At 39.2% G+C, this 25,987-nt stretch overlaps 5 protein-coding genes and 3 non-coding genes across 11 annotated transcripts in view; 4 read left to right on the top strand and 4 right to left on the bottom strand.

The window, feature by feature from the left end:
- Positions 1-9,729, top strand: part of LOC100180965 — an 11,048-nt gene extending 1,319 nt beyond the window's left edge. The window contains exons 1-23 of one of the 2 annotated variants that reach the window (XM_018816884.2): positions 1-517; positions 580-714; positions 2,348-2,441; positions 2,876-3,271; positions 3,362-3,750; positions 3,812-4,144; positions 4,206-4,367; positions 5,378-5,485; positions 5,581-5,694; positions 5,754-5,891; positions 5,955-6,059; positions 6,121-6,265; positions 6,334-6,426; positions 6,567-6,724; positions 6,989-7,133; positions 7,256-7,350; positions 7,645-7,755; positions 7,826-8,000; positions 8,056-8,178; positions 8,240-8,479; positions 8,737-8,829; positions 8,896-9,187; positions 9,244-9,729. The exon at positions 1-517 is cut by the window's left edge and continues 1,315 nt beyond it. In XM_018816884.2, coding sequence (XP_018672429.1) covers positions 1-517; positions 580-714; positions 2,348-2,441; positions 2,876-3,271; positions 3,362-3,750; positions 3,812-4,144; positions 4,206-4,367; positions 5,378-5,485; positions 5,581-5,694; positions 5,754-5,891; positions 5,955-6,059; positions 6,121-6,265; positions 6,334-6,426; positions 6,567-6,724; positions 6,989-7,133; positions 7,256-7,350; positions 7,645-7,755; positions 7,826-8,000; positions 8,056-8,178; positions 8,240-8,479; positions 8,737-8,829; positions 8,896-9,187; positions 9,244-9,414 — 4,332 coding nt within the window. In that variant the 3' untranslated portion in view covers positions 9,415-9,729. The remainder of the gene's footprint in view (positions 518-579; positions 715-2,347; positions 2,442-2,875; positions 3,272-3,361; positions 3,751-3,811; positions 4,145-4,205; positions 4,368-5,377; positions 5,486-5,580; positions 5,695-5,753; positions 5,892-5,954; positions 6,060-6,120; positions 6,266-6,333; positions 6,427-6,566; positions 6,725-6,988; positions 7,134-7,255; positions 7,351-7,644; positions 7,756-7,825; positions 8,001-8,055; positions 8,179-8,239; positions 8,480-8,736; positions 8,830-8,895; positions 9,188-9,243) is intronic. The other variant, XM_026840848.1, reaches the window with a different exon arrangement.
- Positions 1-18,907, bottom strand: part of LOC108951018 (60S ribosomal protein L21-like) — a 24,694-nt gene extending 5,787 nt beyond the window's left edge. Inside the window, exons 1-2 of one of the 3 annotated variants that reach the window (XM_026840858.1) lie at positions 18,050-18,064; positions 13,809-13,812 (exon numbers count right to left, since the gene is read on the bottom strand). Coding sequence is in view for 2 of the 3 variants with exons in the window: in XM_018817459.2 (XP_018673004.1) it covers positions 15,893-18,793 (2,901 nt within the window). In the remaining variant the exon portion in view is untranslated. Of the gene's footprint in view, positions 1-13,808; positions 13,813-15,458 lie in introns of those variants that run through there. The other 2 variants (XM_026840856.1, XM_018817459.2) reach the window with 2 other exon arrangements.
- Positions 8,863-12,676, bottom strand: LOC100175487 (fibronectin). The gene is made up of 10 exons (XM_002126268.4): positions 12,336-12,676; positions 11,960-12,089; positions 11,619-11,765; positions 11,291-11,535; positions 11,107-11,233; positions 10,914-11,048; positions 10,494-10,600; positions 10,258-10,378; positions 10,111-10,199; positions 8,863-10,043 (listed from the first exon to the last, which is right to left on the bottom strand). The coding sequence occupies exons 1-10, from the start codon at positions 12,393-12,395 to the stop codon at positions 9,939-9,941; spliced, it is 1,266 nt and encodes a 421-aa protein (XP_002126304.1). The 5' UTR covers positions 12,396-12,676; the 3' UTR covers positions 8,863-9,938.
- LOC101243493 (cation channel sperm-associated protein 3-like) lies at positions 12,752-20,627 on the top strand. Its single transcript, XM_004225644.3, has 9 exons — positions 12,752-13,403; positions 13,657-13,819; positions 14,334-14,465; positions 14,616-14,750; positions 15,004-15,186; positions 19,051-19,218; positions 19,388-19,461; positions 19,729-19,905; positions 20,145-20,627. Exons 1-9 carry the CDS (start codon positions 13,228-13,230, stop codon positions 20,224-20,226), a joined length of 1,290 nt encoding a protein of 429 aa, XP_004225692.2. The 5' UTR covers positions 12,752-13,227; the 3' UTR covers positions 20,227-20,627.
- On the top strand, positions 19,514-19,586 carry trnav-cac. The gene has a single exon. It is a non-coding gene; the product is annotated as a tRNA-Val (tRNA).
- trnav-aac lies at positions 20,013-20,085 on the bottom strand. Its single transcript has one exon. It is a non-coding gene; the product is annotated as a tRNA-Val (tRNA).
- LOC100184116 lies at positions 20,086-24,919 on the bottom strand. Its single transcript, XM_002122287.3, has 8 exons — positions 24,123-24,919; positions 23,563-23,686; positions 22,114-22,273; positions 21,489-21,599; positions 21,328-21,417; positions 21,141-21,255; positions 20,905-20,985; positions 20,086-20,567 (listed from the first exon to the last, which is right to left on the bottom strand). The coding sequence occupies exons 1-8, from the start codon at positions 24,178-24,180 to the stop codon at positions 20,305-20,307; spliced, it is 1,002 nt and encodes a 333-aa protein (XP_002122323.1). The 5' UTR covers positions 24,181-24,919; the 3' UTR covers positions 20,086-20,304.
- trnal-uaa lies at positions 22,498-22,580 on the top strand. Its single transcript has one exon. It is a non-coding gene; the product is annotated as a tRNA-Leu (tRNA).
- Positions 24,920-25,987: the final 1,068 nt, after the last annotated feature.

The raw sequence follows: 25,987 nt of genomic DNA on the forward strand, positions 1-25,987 counted from the left end.
AGTGAGGAGACATCAGCGACAACGCAAACCAGTCATTTAGGGTCACCTCCTCTGCAGTCTGTATCTACGTCATCTGTGACGTCACCGGTGACACCGCGGCCTACGTCACTCTTCAAGCCGGGTCAGCCCAAATTGTTTTATCCTGATCACCGGGTGGCGCAATACACAACTATCCGAAGACTTGCAGATTACCACCAGGGACGGTGCAGAGTAGAAATGATACCAACAGCAGCAGCTAGTGGATGTGGGCGTTATGGCTCCTCCGGAAATACGAGAACGAGTGAAAGGCAATCTACAGCCGGGCGTAATAATGTCGAACGTGGATACGGTACGGAGAGACCGAATCGTAAACGTCGACCTCTTCCACCTCGACCTGCGCGACCTGCTTATGCAACGGCACGGCGAGATGTCGGGGTCATGACCCCTGATTTTGAAGACTACAGATTAGTAACAGACGACGACAGTCCGTTAAATTTCGCCCCAATATCTTACACGTCCACTATATTAACGACTAAAGGTAAGAGGGTGTTGTCCGTTTTTGTAATCAGAAGTCGCAATGGTTCGTTTCTTTATTTTCAGGTGCCGTGAAATACGATTCGAAAGGTTCTCCTAAAACGTGCCCGAAGGTGGGACGCAAATGCAGGTTCTGTCTGATTCTAATACCCACGTTCGTCGCCATCGCAACAACTGCCATCCTTATCATGTTTTTGCTGGGTAAGTGGCAGTAGGGTAATCGTTCACCAAACTTATAATGGTAGTCGTAAACTTTTAAATCAATATCACGTGCCGCAGTGACATTCCACTTAAGCCCCGAATACTTGAGAACCCCTATTATGTTGTTTACGATACAGAGTTGCAGCTTTGCTTTTACATTATTTGGCGTGTGCCCAAACCCTTGTGCTGCTCAGTGCCGAGATTTCGAACAGCGATAGCGGTAATGGTCATTTGTCTAATCTCTTCTGATGTTACGCGACCAATTTTGTATTACCTGCTCTCCATGAATCGTAGCTTATGAAGAAAAACTAACAAAAACAAGAAAATTCATAAAATAACGCGGATTGCCAATCCAACATAATATACTAAAGTTTCCGTGAAATTTATAACAAAACATCACGAGAACCGCATTCCTTTTTCATGGTGACCCAATATAGTGGACATATGCTATGCAATGACGTCATAGACACACAATTGTTATCCCTAAATAAACGCGACCTGGGTACAATTATTTACACGAAAAACAGTGAGGGACGCATTTTCCATTCAATTATTTCTACAACGCTCTACGCATACCTATTGTTTACCGCAGGAATCGGGAAAAACGTTTCGCGATGTTTCAAAATCGATAATTCGCCGTTACTAATCCCCCGTTTGTGACATCATAATTTGAGAAGATCGCGATGCCGCTATGAGTAAAGAAGCGTCTTGTTTAATCTGATAATGTATTCGGAGTGTGCGCGTGATGGCTTATCAGATAGGATAATTCGGCAGAATTTAAACATTTCGGGCGGTTCGACCACCGAGATATCAAAATATCGGTGAAAATATTTTCGCAACATCCTATATACAATACACGAACAACATGTGTAGCGACCAACTCTGAAATTTGATCAATAATTGAGGCTGGATTGTTATACAGCAAACGGGGTCGGCAAACGTCACACACATCGGTCGACTTTGTCTCAAACGATGCAGAAGTCCCTAATTTTACTGTCACGTAACAATGCAATCGATTCGAAAGTATCTAATCGAATTTGGCTCGACTGAATTTCGTTTGCCGAGTTGCCCGATCGATCTCGCAATTCAAGGCGGAAAATTTTCCGAAAAACCGGAACTAATGCCAGAGCGGTAAACGGGCGATAATTACAAGGGTGCATTCACAACCATTATATCACATACAACCTGACTTCACTTTTACTTTGTTTTGTTGTTTTTCGTTGAAACAAAAGCGAGGACGTGCGACTGGCGCCGCATTGCAACAAACACCGAGCCCGCTTGAAATCAAACCGCTTGTTTGTAAACAGTAGCAAGATGCAGACGTTTCAAGTGGAAATTTTTATGACGGCGTCTTCTGTAATGTCGCCAGCTCGAGATTGCTTTAATTGGGCTTACTACCGAGCTACTCATGGCTGCACGGCCCATTGAAAGTATCGTGCGCGTGTAGCTTCAGGCACTGATAAAATGAATTGTTGTCTCATTCTCGTGCAAATATTCATTTTTTATCGAGATTTGTTTAATTAATTTTTATTATCTGTTAACCAAATCACATTTAAACATTTTTATACTTAAAATTGACAGATTTTAGATATTTCTAACTTATATTCAAACTAATTCAATTGTGATTTCACAGGGGTGCTTTCAACGTCACAAACGACGAATGAGGTGAAAGGTCAGGTGACACCGGCCCTGACGGAGAGGACACCGATTGTGAAAGGTCAACCGTGGTAAGCAGATGTGCTGCATTAAATTCAGACTCCAAACCAAGACTGCTATATAGACTAAGTAACCCGGGAACATTTAAGCGTCTGACATACAATAATTAATGGCTGCATGTGGCGGACAGGTTGTAGAATATTATTTAGGTAACATTGCATACTGAAATACATGTATAGTATTGTGGGGTAAGATAGGACATTTTCAGCACGTAATATCCAAATATCCTGATCGTGTTTTAAACAGTAAACAACCGTCTGTGGGAGTCGTGAGGATACAGTTTTATATTTCTTTAGATGGTATTTGTTTACTACCAAATGGGGGGATATAATCAAAAGGTGCCCAATCTTAATCTACCATACTATATTTAAAACGAGATGGGTTGACACGCTAAATAAATCATATTTCCCAAGACAACACTGTAATAATTAAGACAATATCCCAGGACGAGTACAACCCTCAAGGAGAGCTCCATTGTTTCAACGACTGTGGGTTATGGTATAAATGAAAGAAAAGTCACACCGAAGAAGAATTCGCAAAAAGTTGTATTCAGTAACACGGATGATGGCAAAGTATCGACCACGCAACCACCCGTTACTCGCAAGCAAGTAGCAGCAACACCGAGAAACAGATCACCAAAAACAAGCGAGAAGAGCAAACGGCGTAGACGCAAAAAGCATAAGAGGAAAAACGGCGAAAAGAGAAAAAATGATCAGGATCAAAGTCGTTCAGGTCATTTTCGGAATGAAGACGATGACGTCACCAATTCTACGTCAGAGAGAGTGGAAGAGCTATACAGAGGGCCGCATCACACGAGAGTTCGATCGAATTTAAAATACCGGTGTGTTGAAATCTAACATAACTATTTGTATCCATACATATTTCTGTTTTACCAAGTTTGGATTTATAAACATTTCTTTAAATTATCTAGGAATCCCGCAGATGCAGCTTATGAGGGCAGCGCTTATGACAACGAAGATGTTTTTTCGGACGATGACGACATCTTCTATGGCCTTGATGACGTCATGGGTACATACTTCCAGCAGAGGCGCCAACACGCGGATAATGACGTCATAGCCGATGACTCGCGTCTCAGCTGCACCTACGTGGAAGATCACGTGTGTGACGCCGTGCTTCCATACATATATACGTCATACGATCGGGTCCAAGACGAGAAACAAGCCGGAGTTACTTCTATCGTTCTCAGCGAGCTATCCGCTGTACTGACGTCATCAAATGTCACGAATGAGTGCACACAGAATCCGTCGTCCCTTCTGTTTCTTTGCAACCTTCAGTATCCGATGTGTTCTCCACAGCCAGGTATAAGCGTTTTAAATTCACAATGATAGAATCGATTAACATTAGTTTGATTTCCTTTCAGGTTCACAACCGTTAATCGAGGCTCCTTGCCACTCCTGGTGTGTGAAAGAACTGACGTCATGCCTTCCAACGTCTTCACTTGCTATATTTCAAACCATACGTCATCGTGACGTCATCATTAACTCGAAAAGCGGCCAACTCATAACCGGAAACCGTCGGACATTTAAGCAAAAAGTTCACAAACGTCTAAAGTTTTCCCAAATAAACAGATCAAATAGAAAGCGCCACGATGAGTACGGTAACCGTGACGTCATAAAATATGTATGTGATGTCATATTAGCTCAAGAATCGTCGAGCGAGGATTGTGTGGATCTCTCTCCTCCAGAAAGACCCGGTAAATATTACTGATCAGATAGAGAAAAAACATTTTAACGGCAGATAACGATATTTTATAGATCGACAAAGAGAAACGACTGAATCCGTGATAACATCCGTAGTTCCCGAATCCAGATGTGGAGTCGGGATGTTTGCTTGTGATGATGATAAATGCATTGACATTAGGTGGCGCTGTGATGGCTACAACGACTGTGGAGGATCGGAAGACGAAAAGGAATGCGGTGAGTGACAAAATAAATAAAATCAAATAAAAGTTAAAAAGAAACTAAAATTTTAAGAAGAAATTACCAGTGTATACACCCGCACCCAGAAATTAGCAGGAAGATCGGGTTTTCATAAACACATTCACAACGTTAGGCAGTTTGTAAAAAAGGGTTGATGTTCACTTTAACATTGAATACCCTATGCAACGGGTAATCCGGGAATTTAACGTTAAGCTGTCCCTTTTTTCTTGCGGTGGAGCTTTGCCCCACTTTAAACGGCAATCCGAGGCTAATCCCTGAATTTCATATCGGTACAACAAAAGCGAGCTTTGTGCGCTTCGTCGATATAATTCGTTTAGTAAACATAGCAGTTTGGTTTTGACCCAGCACGCGGGAAAAATATTAGCTAAAAATAAGGTAAAAACGTCTGAAAGTTGGGTTTGATGGATTGAAATTTCTTGAACAAATTATCAAAAGGAAAAAATATATATGATTCAATATGGAAATTCGTCCCTACGAAACGTCAACTTCCCTTTTAGCTTGCAACCGGCGTGCAACAGATTAGTGGATTCATAGTTGATTTTCTGCAGCACAGACCAGCGTTGTCTACCAGTTCCATAAATAGCTCATATATAACCAGAGTAAAGTATGTCCCGAAACTACTGTCTAAACCGTTAACAGTCTATGCCTTTTGGTGTTTTGGCTATTTGCCTTATAGTTGCCTAATAGCATTTGACGAAGCGACACGGAGTTTTCGAAATATCTTGCAAATAGGTACCGAATCAACCTCGTTAAATAATTGAACAGCCATATTGTCGCTGTCCCTACTTTAAAACATTCTAAATCAATACCCGGTGATCTCTCTGCTTTGGATAATTACGTCATTAATCCAATGACATCACCACCATTAGAAATACAAATGGGATGTAAGGACGTTGGTAATGGTGTTTTGAAACACAGCAGTCAACATTGTTTTGAACGTCGTAAATTGGGTCGATTTTGTAACAGCGTTTGGTCTTTCCACACAGTTTGCGAATACGACAACTTTCGATGTTCCAACGGTCAATGCGTGGACGGTACCAAGGCGTGTGACGGTTTCTATGATTGCCAAGATCGTTCAGATGAACAGCAGTGTCGTAAGTCAAAAACTCGTTTTAACATTTAGTTTGAAACTTTCTTCTTGTTGCCGTAATAATCCAATTAACATTGTTATAACGAGCACATTTTACAGCAACTTGTGGTAGAAACCTGACATCTTGTGGTGATGACCAGCAATGCGTATTGTCCACTTGGTGGTGCGATGGAGACGTGGACTGCAACAACGGACAGGATGAAGCGAATTGCAGTGAGTGACCTAGTGGTTGAAATGATTAATCAGTAGTTGGAACTAACCACAAATTTAAGGTTGTGAAAGTCAAAGCCTGGTTTCCTGCCGTGGAAATGGAAACCAGCAGTGTATTCCTCCCCGCAATGTCTGTGATGGAAAGTTCGACTGTTTGAACGGTTCAGACGAAGACGATTGCCCACAACCAGCCGGACCACGTACGTACTATCACATAGCTGTTTCACCACCAAACTCACTTTGTCTCTTTCTCAATATTTTAGGTTGTGGGCAGTGGCAAATCTTGTGCGACAATGCATGCGTTTCAGTCACAAAACTATGTGACGGAGTAAGTGACTGCGAAGATGGGAGCGACGAAAGTGATTGTGGTATGTTATATTCACCTGTCACTTGCAGTGGTGTCACTATTTTTACAACAATATTACGCAGGTCGGTGTGAAACTGTCACGTTGCAAACTTGTGGTCAGTTGACCTATAATACGACAATGATGCCAAACTTCTTGGGACACGTGACCCAGTTAAAAACGGCGATGAGTCCGGAGTATGTGATGCTGACAACAGTCGTGCATACAAGGTTAATTAAAACACGAAGAAACGAGATATGTTTGGGTTTTTAACGAAATAACATTCTCTTTATTTTAGGTGTCATCCATTACTACGAGAACTCGGATGTTTAATACTTGCCCCTCTCAAACAAAGAGGCGGATGCGGCGTCTCCACTGATTCACAAATAAGGTAGAATGCAGGAGTTCATCTTTTATTTTCTACTAAGATCTACATGGCAATTGGGAGTTCGACACGATTCGCTTATTACTTAATGTCAATTCGCACGAAACTGTCGATTAACATCAACGGTTTTTTAATATTATTTTCAGACAACTTCCCTGTCGTTCGCTCTGTGAAGAAGTGAGAAACTCATGTGCCGCTGTCTTGTTTGCTGCTTCCCTTATGTGGCCGAAATTCCTCAGTTGCGAATCCTTTCCATCAAAATCAAATGAAACAAATTGTTACCACCCACTATCTGTAGGCGCAGGTAAATTATATGTTGTATCGCGTCAAAAGCTTGACAAGATCGGATATACACTTTAAACAACTGTATTGTCGGTTGGTAGAACTGCAAAACGAAGTAGGTAGAACTGCAAAACCACTTGTCGTGGTACGTGTATTATTATAGCTGCATTATAGCTTTAAAATTTCGTTAACGAAGAACATATATATGTACCAGCCACTTCTTTTAACTCGGTATTTCAATGTTTATTTTCTGAAACACGTCTTTTTATAATCCATTTACTCCCAGGTTGCCCTGACGGCCAATTCGAATGTCATAACTCTACTACGTCATCAGGGCCACAGTGTCTGCCTATCACGTCACGGTGCGATGGAGCAAAGCAATGTCTTGACGGTTCGGATGAAACTGAGTGTAACTGCGCTGATTTGAGTCGGTAAGTTACAAGGAACTGTTTAACTTAAACGATACGGAATATTTAAACTTGAAATACTGTATGACCAAAACAACTTTACGGTGAATTTTCTTCAAGAAATACAATACAATGTATATACATAGGTTTCGGTGCAAATCAGGGGGAAAGTGTTTGTCAATGGAGTTTGTATGTGATGGTCATAAAGATTGTTCTGATAACTCCGACGAAGAGTCGTGCAGTGAGTATAAACAATATCGGTGAATTTATATATTCGGGTGGGGGAGATGGGACACCTTTTTAATCTACTTACTCGTATCATTTGATAGTAATGAAAGAACACTTTAAAGATATTAAAAACCGTGTTCTCACGACTCCCATAGACCGTTATTGATTATCAAAAACCCAATCAGAAGATTTGGATATTTTGTGCTAGGAGTGCCCCGTCTTCTCCCAGTCTACTATAGTGTACATGAATTTATCTTGAATATATCATGGCCTACTCATGAGTCCTGATACTCGTATCTTTCTTTAGATAACTGCACAGCCTCTGAAAGGCCTTGTTTCGATTACACCTGCATTTCCAACACCTCTTGGTGTGACGGGAGCGACGATTGTGCCGACGGCAGTGATGAAGCGAACTGCTGTAAGTGGCGAATAAATATTGTTCTGATAAAAACTATTCATCTTATGTAATTGTTTAAAACGCTATATAGTGAAACTACTTCCACCGAGCGACGTCGGAAATATAATTGAAGATACCGCACAAAGCTACACAGAAGCAGGAATGTTGACTGGCTTTGACGTTATGACGTCACGGTGGTTGCCAATTTGTGCTGACTCATGGAACTATTTGTTGAGTCATCAAGCGTGCCATCAAATGGGGTTCAGGTAATCTTCCTAATTTACGTAGCTGTATTTTATTTTAAACTGTAATGTTATTCAGCAAAGCAACAGCATTTCATACAGTTGACTACGTCACGATACGTCACAGACGAACTTGTCACGTGTCACTTAGAAATGGAGATAATCAAAAAATTCGACGCATTCAAGGAGCTCTGCAGTGCGGGTAGGTTTACTTGAAAAGGCGTATATGAAAAAAAGTATTTTTAAATCGAATTAATTTCAAGATCCCAGCACTGCCGTTCCCGTAGTCACGTGAAAATCACGTGCAAACCTCGCTCATGCGGAAAGAGAAATGATGCCAGCGACGGTAGACGAATATATACACGTATACTTGGCGGTAGAACTTCAAGAGACCGCACTTGGCCTTGGATGACCTCGTTAACATTGCCAGGCATGAATCACGTTTGTGGTGCAACTCTAGTACGTCCACAGTGGTTGATATCTGCTGCGCATTGCTTCCACGAGTAAGTTAAATGCTCATATAGTGGGGTGGGGATGATGGGGACACAATTTCATTATATGTTATCGTCTCATTTCACTGGTAGTAAAGGTAATCCATTCAAAGAATTATGAAACCGTATCCTCACGACTTCTATAGACCGTTGTTATATTTTTAAAACAAGATATATGAATATTATGTGCTAAAAGTGTCCCATTTTACCCCACAGTACTATACATTTTATAGTTAAACAATTTGCTACATTAATTTTGGGTTTTACAGAAGGGAGGGACTCGGTATCTGGACCGCTAGACTGAGAACAGGCAGCGGTGGGACGATGGAATATAACGTATCCGAAGTTTATATACACCCAAGGTTGATTTACTTTAACAAAGATCATTGAAATTATTCAAACATTACGTCATTTAATTTTTGTCATAGGTACAACCCAGAAGCTGTGGATTTTGATATCGCATTGGTGAAACTTAACGGGAGAGTTCGGAGCTTCAATGCAGAGCCTCTATGCCTTCCGACATTTGATATTGACCCAGGCTCGTACTGTGTTATTGCGGGCTGGGGGGTGTCGGGTGAACATCGCGGGGGCGCCCGTAAGCTTCAAGAAGGTTCAGTTCGAGTGATTGAGCGAAGTACCTGCCAGCGGTACTATCCTTACCACGTTATCAGTGATCGAATGATGTGTGCTGGCCGTGGTGGAACCGTTGATGCGTGTAGTGTGAGTATCACGTGACATAAGTATGACGTCATGAGCTTATTGCAAACTAATACCAGGGAGACAGTGGAGGACCGATGATGTGCTGGCATCCCCAGCGCCGCCAGTGGCAGCTCTCTGGCGTCACCAGCTGGGGTTCGTCTTGCAAACCTCATAGCGCACCTGGTGTCTACACTGACGTGAGGTATTTTTCGAAGTGGGCTAAACGACAAATGGACGAACTTGGGTGACGAATACAACAATAAGAGTCAAAAGTCACGGAATATCACATGCACTACGAAGATGAAACGTTGATTTGTGGATATGGGGTCACAATGGGCATTGAAATCAAATCTTCAACTACGTCAGTAACAGACTGGCGACTTTTAATTGTATTCGTCACATTGACGCAACATTGTTCCAAAAAAGTCTTCCGATTTTACAATAACACTGAAGAGTGTTTATCTGTCGCTTTGTTACTTGATTACGCGGTTGCGTCAGTCAGCCTTAAAACTATTTATAAGCGAACTATATTTAAAGTAAACTTGATAACTATATACAAAAAACGTGTACACTTTAATGGCTCAAAGCAAGAGCAGCGTTTGGTGAAAACTTTGGGAAGCTGTTTTGTAAGTGGGCCCAACATTATCTTGACATTTGACGGAAACAATGTAGCCCATTTTATAGTTAAAGATAATACGGACAGAAGGCCTTGGATAGATTGTCATGAAGTTTGTTTTGCAGCAAGCAGAATCGTTCCGTTTTCAAGTAAATATTATTCGGGTAGTGGGGAACGTTCGCCACATTTAAACAAACTGACTTGACACTTAGTACCACATAAGTCGTTCAAACGCAGAGATTGGACGAAACTTTGTTCGATCTGAGAATACAACATGTGTTTACTCGTATTGCAGATTGTAAGTGATACTATTTTAAATCCGACTTACGTCGTGAATTTGGTCGCGAGTCAAGCTCAAGCAATCATCTGTTTGTAAATACAAAGACTGCGGCCCACCACGCAATGGGGTACGGGGTCCTGAATAATGGTTTTAAGAGGTAAATAAAGAGGTTTGGCGGTTATATAACAATATTACTTGTGCATTTCCCCAACAAAAGTGCGTCCTCGAAGTAACCTCCTGACCAACGGTGCAATGTCACGTGACTGCAGACCTCCCACACTCGATAGTATCTATGGCGGTTGTGGAAATCGTAATTCTGCAAACACACAACATCATAGGGAAGGGCGTTAAAAGTGTATTGGGCTGTTTTAGTACAAAGACTTTTGAAGTTTAAACTTTTAGTATAAGTTTAACTGTTGATGTACACTCACTTGAAGACACATGGGTTTGCAGAATATGGTTTGTTTCGGTCCGGCTTTACCAGCAGATACACACACGATGGCTCCATTAATGGGCGGAGTTGGTGTAGGACAGTAACCTAAAAAAGTATCAATATGAATAACATGCGAAACAACGCAATGGAGTTCAATGCAGACGTAGCTCGGTAGTGCAGGAAAAATATCTGACTACAGTAAGCAATGGCAAAGATGTAAATGGTAGGGTGGGGAAAATGAGACACCTTTTCGTTCTACGTTTTCGTCTCATTTGGCAGTAAACAAAGAACATTCAAAGAATTATAAAACCGTATTCTCACGACTCCCATACACCAGTGTTAAAACACGATCAGGATACTTGGGTTATATGTGCTATAGGTGTCCTATCTTCCCCCATAGTACATTAATTTAACGCACCTATATCCCTACAGTCTCGTTGGCCATGAGAAGCACATACGCATCTCCACCGAATGTTTTCGTGTGATTGATGTACTTTGATCCACGATTGCCCAACGTCGATCACTTCCCCGTCTTCCGTTAGACAATGTGGTTCTACAGCGAAAAAAAGTAACAATGATAAATGATATTTCGTTCGAAATATGAAGCGAACCTCTTCGTCTTGAAATAATATAAGGAATGCAACGAATAATAGCATTTCGGCAGACACATTGCTCAATGGTGTATTGCGTATCCGTGACGTCCCTAGTCTGATTCCATGTGAACCCGCTGGTTACAACCTATCATAAAGAAAAATTTTCATCTGCAACATAGAGATGTGACTATACCGTGCTCACCCGATGCCCATTATCGCAAGCTTGTAAAGTGGCAAGACTTGGTCTCAGCACAGTTTTACCGTAGACAATGTAATTATTGACCACTTGCGCTTCTGGGGTCGGAGATGGAATATCCTTACGAACATTAGCATGACAGGTTACCCTTTCCCGTCCAAGACATTGACAGCGCATAACCAGGCCTGTGGCATCATTATACGTCCATTCATCACCACGTTGTCGCGAAATCCCACTTTGGTGACAACGATCTTAATTGGACAAATAGCAATATTATAGACTCTTAACCCACTAAATCTGAACTGAATAAACAATGCTTGAAGATGAAACTCACTTTTGCCTGAGCAAGTTATCTGGTAGTGATGGTTCGTTGGGTTTTCTTGACAAGCGCAGTCCAGAGTCCGGTTGTTACGTTGTACCTCCCACCTTTCACCAAGTTCCCTTGACCGTCTTGTCGAATCCAAACATCGACGCACAACAACTGGAAACCATATCAAATCGCATATGCAGAAAACTTATTAATACTTAAAGCAGACAGCTATAAATTAACATCAGCTACGAAGTGTTACTGTATACTTACTTTAATTCCTAATACAAAAGTATATAGCCTACTGCACAAGAATACAGCAGCGTATAGGCTATACAACGATTCCGTAAACAATATTGTCTACCTACCTCTAACAACTGACCATTCGCAATGAGGACTGCCAGTTCTGGTACACCTGCATTCAAAGTTTTTATTCCCGACCTGGAAATCCCAACGCTGATTCGATCTGTAGTAGGTTCCACGAAACCTACACCTTCCCTGTATGTATATATTGATATATATATCAAATACTCTTATTATAAGATGACTGCTATGGTACACTAATCGAAGTATGTAATACTTTTTTGCAAGGTTTCAAATAAAAATAATATGATTGTAGACAACTGCGACCAACTAACATTTCTTGCTCACTCAAACTACTTCGCTATTAACAAACTTATAGAATTTACGTTCGGTCAAACCAGAACAACATAAAACAGAATAAATGACTTTCAAGCACCTTACCTTTACCTCACTGGCGAAAATGGTCACGAGAAATAGGAAAACTAATAGCAGTCGACGCATCTTGAACGTAACAGTACAGACTTAACAATGATGCCAGACTTCACGTTGTGAATGGCGTGAAATTTCGCGAAAGCCCGTAATAGGTCAAAAAGTCACCGCCAATCTGGGGAAAAAAGAATCTGTGCTACTTCATGCGTGGTGGTCAGCGGTCCGTGTCGGGGTAAACAGTACGTCATAAGTACGCTGGGTAATATTTGGAAATCCTTGGTCTTGTATCATGAAGTTAGAAACTCTGTTCTCGGTTCAAATATGGTAATATACAGCATGACTTCACTATATCGCCATTTTGACGTTTTATATTCTATTAGGACGACGATTATGACAAAATTTAAATACTATAGTATGGCATGATATTGTGGAAAGTATTGTTACGCTTCTATTATCTTCAGGTACGTAAAAAAACCGTGGTCAGACAGGCCTGCTAAAGATATCTCTAGTAGGCCGTGGGTCGGATAAAATCAAAGCATATCCGATTCTTAACCCAACACAGCATATATACTACGTCTTTAACACCTAGTCCTAGACCACGTCTGTCTTCACGTCACTGTGTTTGAGACTACTAAGAAATTTATTAGCGTGCTGGGAGGGAAATTGAGGAGCAGGAGCAGTGCATGCGGCTCAAGGCGCGTTTTAGGGAAAACAAGCGAAAACATTGTAACGGTATAACCTTCATATATTTATGCAGTAAAAAGTAGCTTTTACATACGTCAAGGCTGTGATTTTAAACGTACTCAACAATATCTTGTTTGTTTCGTCAAAATCCAAAATGTGGAGGATAATAAACATTGATTGAGGAGTAAATAAACATTATGTCGTCACAGTTTGTAAATTAATGTTTGTAGAGACTGAAAGTGATTTAAATGTATGTGTAAACAACATGGAGAAGAAAAGTCGGAGAGGTGCTGTGATTTCGCACAACGAAGGGGTGGCAGATGGCCGCGATAACTCCCCGTACATGGCCGACAACGATGTTGAAAGTGAGGAAAACGAGTGGGAAGAAGAACCCGGGTAAAGGAACCTCTTTGTAACAACGTGTTAATACCACGGTATTTCAGAAAGACAACAATATACAAATAAAAATGGTTTGGACGAATTTTTGTCCCGTCCGCAGATTAATTTAATAAACTAACAAAGTCTTTAACCCAATAAATGTGAATAAAAATCACGGTCTACCAGAGATATTTTTTTTTAATAAAAAAAGTGGACGAGAGAAGATTTTCCGAGTTCACCCGTTTCGTGTTCACGTTTTATGTTTTCTCAGGTGCGAAAGCTGGCGGAAGGACAAAGCGATACACGAACTCGCGCAGAAGATTAGCGAAAGCGAAGTTTTTAATGGTCTGATTATGGCGGCAATTTTCGCCAACTCAATAATAATGATGCTTGACGTAAACAACTACTATCCTTCCATGAAACCTTACTTTCCAGTAAGTTTACACATGGCTTATAAGGAAGTGCAGAATACAAGCTTAAATACACATAGCATCAACTCAAGTTTTAAATTCATCTTAGTAACACAGTTTAAAAAAATCAGAATTATTTTAATTGTGTTGTGTTAAGTACATTAGTGCCTGTTATCATATGCATTACCTTGACAAAAGACAACTCGCGTATACCATGGCCTACTAAAGATATCTTTAGTAGGCCATGCGTATACCATCACACAGGAAAATAAATCAGATAACCAATAATTTATTTTTAAAACGTTTGGCCGACGATGGCAATATATAGTAGGATGGGGAAAGATGGGACACCTTTTCATTCGATTTTCTCGTACATTTCGGTAGTAAACAAAGAACATTCAAGGAATTATAAAACCTTGTCCTCGCGACTTTCACAGCCCGTTGTTAATTGTTTAAAACACGACCAGGGTATCTATATATATTTTGTGCTAAAGGTGTCCCATCTTCCCCACCGTACTATACATTTATATCTTGGCAGGCAGCAGACATTGCTTTCCTGGCGATCTATTCTATAGAGTTCGTTGTCAAAATCTATGCAGAACCTATTCAGTATTGGACTACGTGGTCGAACCGATTCGATTTTTTTATCCTTCTTATATCGTATATGCAGGTCGGTTAAAGTTTTTCGTTCAAATTAAAACTATACCAGTTGGCATATTTCTTCAGCTCAGTTGTACATTTTGTTTGAATTCGCAGAGAGTTATTTACATATATTTTTAAAATTCTGACTGAATTGTATCTACCGCCATTTATCCAATAGGTGCTGGTGGATCAGTTTTTTGCCGATGCCTCAAAAGAAGCTTCTTGGACTGGTGCTCTGCCAATGCTGAGAACTTTAAAAGCAACGCGCGCCCTGCGTGCAATGAGAGCTGTATCATTTGTTCGTGGTTTACAAGTAATTAAGCTGTATACTTTACCCTTGTACCAACATATGGCGACTATTTATGTCATGTTCGTAAGTAAATAATTATTATTAATATGAGCGGTAAAAACATATGCTCGCGTATTCATTAGACCTAAACTTCTCGAAAATACAGACATTTAATAAACTGCAGTTGCTGTGAAGTCAATGATTAAAACTTATGTTAAAATTAAAATGCTGAGTAAAAGTGTAATTGAACATATTTAACTAATCTTTTAAAATACAGGTTCTATTGACTGCTCTCATAGACACGATGAAAAAGTCCTTTATCAACGTAATGCTCATACTGCTATTTGTGATGTTTCTCTTCGCTATCTTTGGATATTACATGTTTGGTTACAAAGGGGGAGATGAGGAGAATTGGGGGGATCTTGGTTCTGCATTTCTCACGCTCTTCAGCTTCGTTACGGTAACCGAATGAATAAGGACATTGATTACGAATATGCAGTGCGGTGGGGGAAGATGGGACATCTTTTTGACAGTATATCCGTATGTCCTGATTGTTTTTTTAAACAATTAACAACGGTATATATATTATACATTTTTTAAATGTTGTTTATTTACCAACTACCAAATGGGACGGGAAAATAGAATCAACAGGTGTCCCATCTTTCCGAACCCTTTTATATGTAGAAAAATCCGTAAATTTACAAATTAAAAACTGTGTGTTATGCACGGTAATGGCCTTATAGAACAGTTTTATTTCGTTTGATGATCGAACTGTGGCAGTGAAAAAACGTCGTCAGTGATTAGACCTATGCTCTCTTGTTTAACAAAAAATAGGCCCACTCACCAATTAGTATTACTGCAATAACACAGCGTTCATTAAACCAGAAAAAATGTTTTATAAATATGAATGCAGTAAATTATTATTTAAAACGCAATATTATGTAAACAATACGTTTCTACAGAACAAATGAACTTTAAATCCTACTTCCTACTGTATAACATTTATATACAATCACACAACATGTTGCATTTGATTAAAACTCTTGGTATTGCACCAAAGACCACACATTAGCAAAGCTGTGCATGATAAGATAGATTTTCAAACTTGAATACACAGTTCACAAATCAATTTCACTAAACAAAAACTTTTGCATAAAGAGAGCCATTTAGGAATCTAACACACAAATTGCATGAGCAGCTAGTTTTCTTATTTCTTCATTTCCCATGTCGGAAGCAGCAAACAAAAGTACATGTGAGTCTTTCGCTAGTGGGTAACGCAACTTGGAAAGCATTGGAACAGGAATGTGAAGTTTCACTGTGCGTGAAAGCAGTGATGAAGATTCTAATGAAAGCTTGATGAACTTAAAGATGAAATCTGCCTGTGGACCTCCTTCATTGGATTCCATTGAGTTCCATAAAAGATCCATGAAGTCGGAAAGGACTTGGATCAGAGGATCCTCTGCAGGAAGTCCAGGAGTGCTTCCAGGAGGAGGAAGATCGTGCTCAGTTTGGCTGAACAGTCTACGAACTTTTTGTTGTTTGTCAAAGACAATGTTTTGCAACATAGGGTTTTGTTTCCTTGACTTGGGAAGAAGAGATTTTTGCTGGAGAGTGATTTCGTTTAAAGCTATATCAAGACTTGCAACTGTTAGCTTTGCGATTGCGCTTCCAATCGGCGCTGCTAATGGGCGTGAATTCGTCTTAAAAAAGGTGGGTAGGCCATATTTTAGTAAGTACATTGTTGTAGAAACTATATCAAACCTCATAACTGCGAATACAATGTCAACTGCATTCGTAATACCACACAGATGAGTTTCTTTCAGAATTTGGTTTAAAGTTTGTCTCATGAACCCACAAACACCAAGCATGTTGTAACAATCTAAGAACTTAGTAATAATTGCATGATTAATCCAACCAACTTGATTCGCTTCGATAAAAGTTTGCTTGAGCAAGGTACAATGAAGTGTTTTATCCAAGTTTAAAGTTTTTGGTTCAAATTCAGGCAACAAATCTGACATAATTGAGGAAGAAACCGATTGGAAGAAGACAAACCGTTCATTATACATCATGTTTGACAGGGACTGTACTTGTGTGGGGCTTTTTTCAGTAAGAGCAGATAAAACTTGAATGTGATCATTGCGACTTACTACAAGTCGAGCACATCGTGCAACGGCTGCCATCACTGACAGTGTAACAGATAGGGGACAACCATCTTTTATTAGAGTACATGCACGCACCACTTCAGTGATTGAAATGATTCCTTTCTGTCGTGCTGTGAGCAACTCTATCATAGATTGCGGAAGGTTCATGCAAATATCATTCCACTTTGTCATGCTTAATTTAAACTCTTGTGAACTTCTTAACACTGGAATTAAATTTTCCACTCTGTTTGGTTCAGGTTCAGATTTCAATGTGCTGATTTGAGTAATTTTGTCGGTCCACCAAATATTGATCCATTGTAGTAATATAGGAGTTTCCTCTTTGGATCTTACTATATAGGAACCAACCGTTGTTTCTTTACCATAAAGCTTTATCATATAGCAAACCATAAGAAATGTTATGTCAAATAACACAGCTCGAATTTGGGCATTCTTTGATGTCTCTGCTGGGCATGACTTCATTGCATCATTGCAGTCAATCAAAGCATTGGCAAAAGCCGGCAATTGACCTGTTGTGGTGGCAGCAGCGATCAAAGCACTAAAACTACGAATTGACATCATTCCTGCAAAGGTATTAAGCAGGCGCTCTGGCTCAGAAAAATCAGTGGAGCTTAAAAGTTTCACCAACTGGTCAATATTATTTTCAGCCTTGAGTATGATCACCGGATTTAGGCACCTTTCTTTAACATTGTTTACTGGCATATTTTCTATCATTGAGCATCTAATATTCTGTAAATCTTGATGATAAGCGTCAGTAATCAGCTCTCTCTTTACAAACTGCTCAGTTAAAAGTTTTAAGCAGTTTATTCCATCACATATCTGATCAATAGTGTCTAACAGACTGTCGAGTTTAAGCAACATTTTTAATGCCTCTTGTAAATCAACTCCAAATTGAGCAATTTTCTTGCTTGAGAGTTTGCTTGGAGACTCAAAGTCACTGCCAGTAAGTTGAGCCTTTAACTGGACCATTATTTTTGGCAAACGAAGGAAAACCATTGCACACCACTCTTGCTCTAAATCATTACCCCTTGAATCGAGGTATCCCATAAAACAAGTTTGTATCAGATGGTAGATTAAATTGCTGGTTGAAAGACCATGTATATTACACAGTAATATTAACTGCTGCACAATCGCTTCAATGTTTGTCAACTTTCGCTCTTCAACTTCAAGTAGAATGAGTGACATTATAGATTGACATAATGTGCTGGACACCGGCAGCTTGTAAACTGGTTTGGGAGAAATAGAACATTTTGATAACTGAGACACATGATGACAAGATGCACTTATCTCACTATGAAGAGGATGTTGACCAGATGAGTTTTTGATTACAGCCAAATCAGTCTCAATATGACTCCACACTCCCCCTTCAGCAAACCTGGCTATTATTAAGAGTCCTGATGTGCGTGGTTTTGTAGCAATAAGTTTAAGTATATCACAGTTCAATTTAATTATTTCTTCTGCAGTAGAACCATACATGTCCCATACTCGTTTGAGACATTGTTCAATGTTTTGTAGAAGCCATTTCAAAACCATTCGAAGAGAAAAACATAACTCCATTGCATCTTCCATCAGTCTTGTTTTGCAAACCACCTGAAGACAGTCTTTCAACAGACCATAAACAGCTTTTGTACTTTCAATTTTACTTAAATCCTCATGTTTTGATACAGCAGTAATAACCGACGCATAAGATAACAGTCCGCATTCCAACGCATATGATATGTAACGCAACAAAAGCGCATTGGGGGAACTGCCAATAAAAGATTGTGATACTAATACATCTGACACGTGAAGCATATCCGACGGACTTGTCATCAGTTTCTTTACATGGATGGACCATTTCTTTTCACTCCATCGTTCCTTCCACGACGTAATGACTAGGTGCTTGAGATCGGCGGAGTTTTGCAGCATAATGGGTTACAAATAATTGACAACTACTCAATCACGATTGCAATACAGCTCTAAATAATTAAACAACCAACACAATTAAGGTTGAATTGACAAACAAATTGTATGTACATCTAATAACTACGCAGAAAATACGCAAGAAAAGTTCGAAACTTGTAAGGGGGCATTCCCTTGTGTGGTGCGGTGAAAAACGACTGCAACATTTTATGGAAATTGTATTTTTGCGAAATAGTATTTGCTAAATATTAACATAAACACAGGTCGATGGATGGTTTGATGCACAAATTGAAATGGATGAAAGAACAACGCCCTCCTCACGAATATACACCATACTCTTTATCATTTGTGGACACTTCTTGATATTCAATATATTTGTTGGAGTCAACATAATGAACATTCAGGAGGCAAACGAAAACTACCACGAACAGGTAACTTTTATTGTTAACCTAATAGTCACAGCTAACGTAAATTGTTTTAAGTAGTAAGTATGAAAATGTAATATTCACAGTATAAGCGCACATAGATTTTACGTCAAGTAAAAGGCTTGTGTAACGGCAATTATAAGAATATAGCTTTACAACTGACTTATGTCTATAGGTTATTGCTGAAAAGGAAGCTATTTTAGCCAGAAAGAAGGAAAGCATTCTTCATCGACAGCACGAAGACGTAAGGTACAAACTGCAATCGGGATTAACAGCCAGTTTTCAATAACGTATCTACGTGGTTTTCGTAGTGTAGTGGTTATCACGTTCGCCTCACACGCGAAAGGTCCCCGGTTCGAACCCGGGCGAAAACAGGTTTTCTTATTATAATTTTATTAAATAAATCTTATTGGAATTTTATTAAATAAAATACCAATATACATTTCTTTGCACACACATTTTAATATAACTAGACTAGAAAATGACTAAAAATTTACTATTTTCGATCTGTTGCAGAAAGTTAAAAGAAAAACAAAAAGAGAAAGATTGCGGGAATTTTTATGAGATGGTCAAATCATTTCAAGAATCTTTGCATAATGACGATTACGTCATTCAAGAAGATTTGATCACAAATTTAGATTGGATGGAATTATACATTGAAACTCTTGCCCACATGGATGAGGGAGTTGTAAAGTAAGGTTTAATAAGTTTACTGTATGAAATAAATATTTAAACATTAAAAAAATATATATATTCAAACATTTCCAAAACAAAACTAAATAATTAAAATTTCGAAAAATTGTTTCCGCCCGGGCTCGAACCGGGGACCTTTCGCGTGTTAGGCGAACGTGATAACCACTACACTACGGAAACAGTTGGGAAACGTGTCGCGAATGAGCGTATTTAAATGAATTGGCATTGTTGTTTTACAGGATTCGGCAATATCATTATGAGATATCTCATATACTGACGCAAGCTTTTAGCAAAGAAATTTCAAAGCGACTTGGAGAGTAAAACGATGCGTTAGTATTTGTGTGAACAATACAGAATGTCTTTTAAAACTTTCTATTTCTAGTGCGGTGGTGTTTTTGTCTAGTAAACGTATGGACGAGTTACTCCTTTCTTAGTTTTTCCGCTATAGAAGTCGCTAATCATTTGTGGAGCGTATTTTGGATACTGTGCGTACTCTTTAAACATTAACGATTTGGATTTGGGCGTTGGTAACTCTGGGACAATAGCCTTTGCCTCGTCCTCGATTTTGTTTGGGTCTGCTCGTTTTCTTCCGAAAACACGCGAAGTTGTCCGAGCACTAGGTGTAGGTTCCCATGAAGTTGCTTCGATTGCATTAGGACGACCTATAAGAACAAAAACTTTCCTCATGCATTTTTATGGCGGTGTATAAACACATAACGCTAATTAAAACAACTAAACAATACAGCTCTTGACAATAGCGGTTTGACACGCAGTATAGTCACCATAGTGGAGTCAGGAAAGATGGGACACCTTTAACACATAATATTCAAACATCTTGATCGTATTTAACAGTGTATGAAAGTCGTGAAGATACGGTTTTAAAATTCTTCGAATGTTCTTAAGGTGTACCCCCTTACCCTACTAGCCTATACATATGGTACACAAGTCGAGACTTGACCTACAATTCTACAAAGTTTAAAAATTAAAGTTTTTACTAACCTTGAACTGGCTTTAGACTTGGTTTATTTAAATCTTTAATTGGAAGATGGGGAAACACTTGTTCAGGGCCAGAAGCATTAGCTGTATTAAATTTCACATGTTGGTTAAAACATTAAACTATGCAAAATAGACTATATGAATGAATGAATGTAACTTATATTATCCTCGCGTGGCCGGAAAACGACAGTCGTTATCACACGGGTTTATCACCTCGTGCCAGCTTACGAGTTACCTACCTGATAAATGTGGCTGATGTTTGTTCTTTCTTGGTGTTATAACAGAATTAGTAAGTTCCTGCGCCCTGTCCGCCGTAAGCCTTGAATTTCTCGGTATCACTGGAAACAATTTCGCCTGAAATTAAACGAAGTATAGGTTTATTTATGGTTGGTGTATACCTATATTGTATAGTTGGAAAAACTTTACCAGAGCTGGGTCGTCATTTTCGTTGAGTTCTGGGACGATGCCTGAAACCGCAGCCTCGACTTTTCTTGACGGCTTGGCGCGAACAATTTCCTTCGTAAAATATTAGACAAAATTGATATACAAATTTATCAGACAAACATCTATACGAAAATGTATCTCACCGACTGTCTGTATCTTCTATAAACTCTATGAGTGTTGGACTCGTAAGGCGAATCCATAGGTTTTCTGTTAAATTCTTCCATGGTCATCCGTGTTCGAACAACTGGGACTTTCTGAAGTAAAATTTAAATGTTGTTGTTACCGTGCTATGATATAGGGTAGTGTAGGATAGACATCATTCTATTCTCTTGTCTCGTCCCATTTGGTAGTAAATAAAAAGTATTTACTTATCTGTATCACCGAAATTAAAAAGCGTTGTTATTTCTAAAAACACGGTAAACACGGGATTTAATTAGTTGCCAACGGTCTCCCATCTAGTACTAAATTAGGTGGAAATACGGGACATCTTTAGCACATAGTATATATATTCAAATATCTTGATCATGTTAAACAATTACCAACGGAGTCGTTAGGATATACATTTTGATAATTTTTTGAATGTTTTTTTTATTTACTTCCAAATGGGACGATAAAATAGAATAAAAAGGTGTCCCATCTTCCTTTACCCTGCTATATATAAGAATATTTTGCCGAGTCGGCAGCAGACCATTACCTGCGCCATATATAATTTTAATATGTTTCAAATATAAACTTAGCATAGAACGCGTGTTATCTTATTATATTTACCTGGTTTAACATGTGTTTTACGTGAAACGCTAGATTTGGATGGGGGTTGTTTCGCCTGTTTAATGAGGATGGTCTGTAATCTGGATGAATTCGTTGCATTTGAATGAAATCCGACTTGTACTGGCTTCTGTCATTCGGTGTTAGTACGTTGGTAGAAGCACTATGAAAAAAAATATACAAAATGTAATTTGGTAATTGAACAGTCAGTAATGCGCCCAAATTAGCATTTCATTGTTCCCTTTTATTGACTCAAACACGATAAGCATAGTCGATAACAGCAAACGTTTATCTGATTCGCTAACATAAGCCGGACACGCCCACAACACACCACTCGGCACTTCTTCCCTAGTTGAGATACCGTGTCTCGCGCAGCTTCTCTTGTCAACTGGGTTGGCCGAGTGGTTAAGGCGTTGGACTTAAGTTCCAATGGACGAATGTCCGCGTGGGTTCGAACCCCACACCCAGTACTAAAAGTTGATTTTGGTATTATTGTTTATATTTTCCGAATTGCTAATAGAACTTGGTTTATAAAGATCAAGCCATTTTTTAAAATGAAATCGGCCAATTATAAACAGCTATACTAAGGTAAATGACAACAAGTTTTATATCCGAATACACTTTAGATGGGGTTGGCATTGTACTTTCAATGCTTTACAGATGTTTATTTCAAGACGTTTCGCAAGTTTAATCATGAAATGGCTCATAACACCATTAAACCGGAAAGTTAGTATAATACCAATAAACGTTGTAGCTTTTCAAGCAATAATACTGGGCAGAGTGGTAATCCTAGCTGGTGGCCAGCAAAAATTGTGCTTCAAAATGTGAGTTCCTTAGGCCTCACTAATGTCTAAATTATTATTTTTTGAAAGTCGATAAAAGTGCGCAAAAAAACTGCCTCGTCAACGTAATTCGCGTGCATTGCGGTATATTCACGGAACAATAATGACATATAGCGGCGTGTTGCGTATGATACCTACCTAACTAGGTCGCATTTCGCACTGATTTTTTCGCATTAAATGCCATTCATTGTTTTGTTTGTAGTAAATGCTACAAAAGTAGCCCGATGGTGCGTGGGCCTGACCCGCCAACGATTTTTAGGCGAAATACGCATAAACGATGATGCAGCACATCTAACAGATAACGATGTCACGAACTGTAGCCTATTTGTTTTTAATCTAAACGTAGTAAACGCGTTGGGAGGGTTATAACATTGTATGCTGGCATCAGAGCATGACGACTCGCTGGGAAAATACAGTGGTGACGCAGCACTTTATACAAATTTTAATTTTTAGGATAAGTTTGAATACACTTTTTCGTAAAAAAGTGCAAAATCAGTAAAAACTACAAGGAGAACTTTGTAACAAAATTCACACCGGTCACCAACTAAAGGATTACTGTACCAGAAACAATAATAAGAAAGACTGCCTATAGTATAAATCAAATCCCAACCTTTTTGCTTCGTTAAACGGATAAACCCGAGGCCGGTGTTGCCAGTGTAAAGCGCCATCAGTGATTCGACGGTGATTACGGTGCTCATCTACTGAGCGACGTGGGTCAACATATCCGGCTGCAACTAATTTAATTACATGCTTTAATGAAACGGTTTGAATTTAACATACATATATATAGGCTACCTTGAACATATATATAGGCTACCTTACCAAAAGTTTCAGATGGTCACTACGACACAAACGGTTTACCGTTTATTAAAACATCGAAAATAATTAAACGTTTATTATGAATCAAGGAGTTTCGCAATATTACTCGATTGGAAGGAAACAATTCAGATATAGTGTGGTGGGGGAAGATGGGACACCTTTTCGTTTAGTTTTCTCTTTCCATTTGGTAGTAAACAAAGAACATTCAATGAATTATAAAACCGTATCCTCACGACTTCCACAGACCGTTGTTAATTGTTTAAAACACGATCAGGCTATTTGGATAATTTTGTATTAAAGGTGTCCCATCTTCCCCCACCATACTATATAATAATCGAATAATATACTCACCAATGGACCAACTGTCGTATGATGAACTTGACAGGTTTTCCTTTGCCTGATCTCCCATCGTTGTCTCGGGATATCGCACAAGTAAATAGATCTCAGAAGTTCAACATATATGACTATAAATGTACTGCTTATCGGTATATAGCTATGCCTCGCCTGTTTGCGCAGAGCAAAAATATTTGTACTAGTATTTGCGCAACCACCACGATACCATTTAATGCACTATATGGTAACTCTTCTCTATTTGATCAATCAGTTTCGAACTTGGTGTAATTAAGCAAACAGATCAACCTGAGTGCTCCTGCGCACCTGGAAACACTCACGCGGCGTGCCCTTTAAATTCTAAAGCGCCGCGCGAGGCCCTGTTGAAAGAACAAGGCATTGAGGCAGGTTATTGTGTATCGGTCACGCCAAATTGCACGTGAAACGATTTCGGCTCATCATCGAGTCGACATTTCGATCCGCCCCGTAATTTTTGATGTAACTTCCCGCTGTGCGTTCAGTTATCGTCGCGACGGGTGACGACTTGGAAATGTAAATAAATCCGGACGCCAAACGCCTCTAGCAAAGAAACGCGACACGAATCAGTGCTTTGTAAAACCGATTAGACTAATAGTCTAATAAAGGCGAAATATTTTGATTAGAGCGTAGTCGGAATGAACGCCCGATATATTTCGTGTAGAATAACTAGAAAAACCTGGCTAACAATATCATGATACAAGAGCAATCGCAGAGTTAATGCAACAATACACCATATCTATAATTAGTCTGTATATTATACTAGGGTGGGGACAGACGGGACACCTTTGGAACATACTATCTAAATATCCTGATCGTATTTTAAATAATTAGCAACGGTCTATGGGATTTGTGAAGATGTACGATTTTTTAATTTTGTGAATTTGTTCCTTGTTTACTACCATATGGGACCATTAAAGAGAATGGAATTAAGGTGTCCCATCTCTCTCATCCTGCCATATATCATTTATAGCGCTTATATTTGCTATAAGCTGTAATGTATAGTAGGGTGGGGAAAGATGGGACACCTTTTTACTCCATTTTCTCGTCGGATTTGGTAGTAAACATGGAACATTCAAAGAATTATAAAACCGTATCCTCACGACTCCCATAGACCACTGTTATTGTTTAAAACACGATCAGGATATTTGGATATTGTGTGCTAAAGGTGTCCCGTCTTCCCCCACCATACTATATATATATTACTTTTTACTAGATACTGTTTCAAAACCCCCCGTAACTAAAACTTGGGCAAAGCGTTTGCTTTAAATATTGTTAAATGGGTACTTTTATCTCTGTATTAACAATTATTTTTTCAAGCACTGGGTGGCGATGTCGTTTTGTATGGATAGGTTGGTGCCTGAATAAACTTAACTGAAGAACACATGTTGATTGGTGACATAGCGCACACTGGGGGAAATTCTAGCTTTTAATAGAAATAATAAATAAACGGTTTTAAATATTACCTTATATAGTAGGGTGGGGGAAGATGGGACACCTTTAATACATAATATCCAAATATAGCCTGATCGTGTTTTAAACAATTAACAACGGTCTGTGAAAGTCGTGAGGATACGGTTTTATAATTCATTGAATGTTCTTTGTTTACAACCAAATGGAAAGAGAAAACTAAACGAAAAGGTGTCCCATCTTCCCCATGCTACTGTATAACTAGGGTACTATAGACCGTGATGTAAACTATAGAGACTAGCAAATTCTGACTTTTCTGATTGTGATTCTTGTATGTTATTTACAATTTATAACAACAAAATTGCGTCATGTTTTTTATTTATCTCAATTGTTATACTAAGATGCCGCAACAGCGGTAACAGAACGCTGGTGGAATACAA

The sequence above is a fragment of the Ciona intestinalis genome, chromosome 2, assembly GCF_000224145.3.
Source record: "Ciona intestinalis chromosome 2, KH, whole genome shotgun sequence".
Lineage (NCBI taxonomy): Eukaryota > Metazoa > Chordata > Ascidiacea > Phlebobranchia > Cionidae > Ciona > Ciona intestinalis.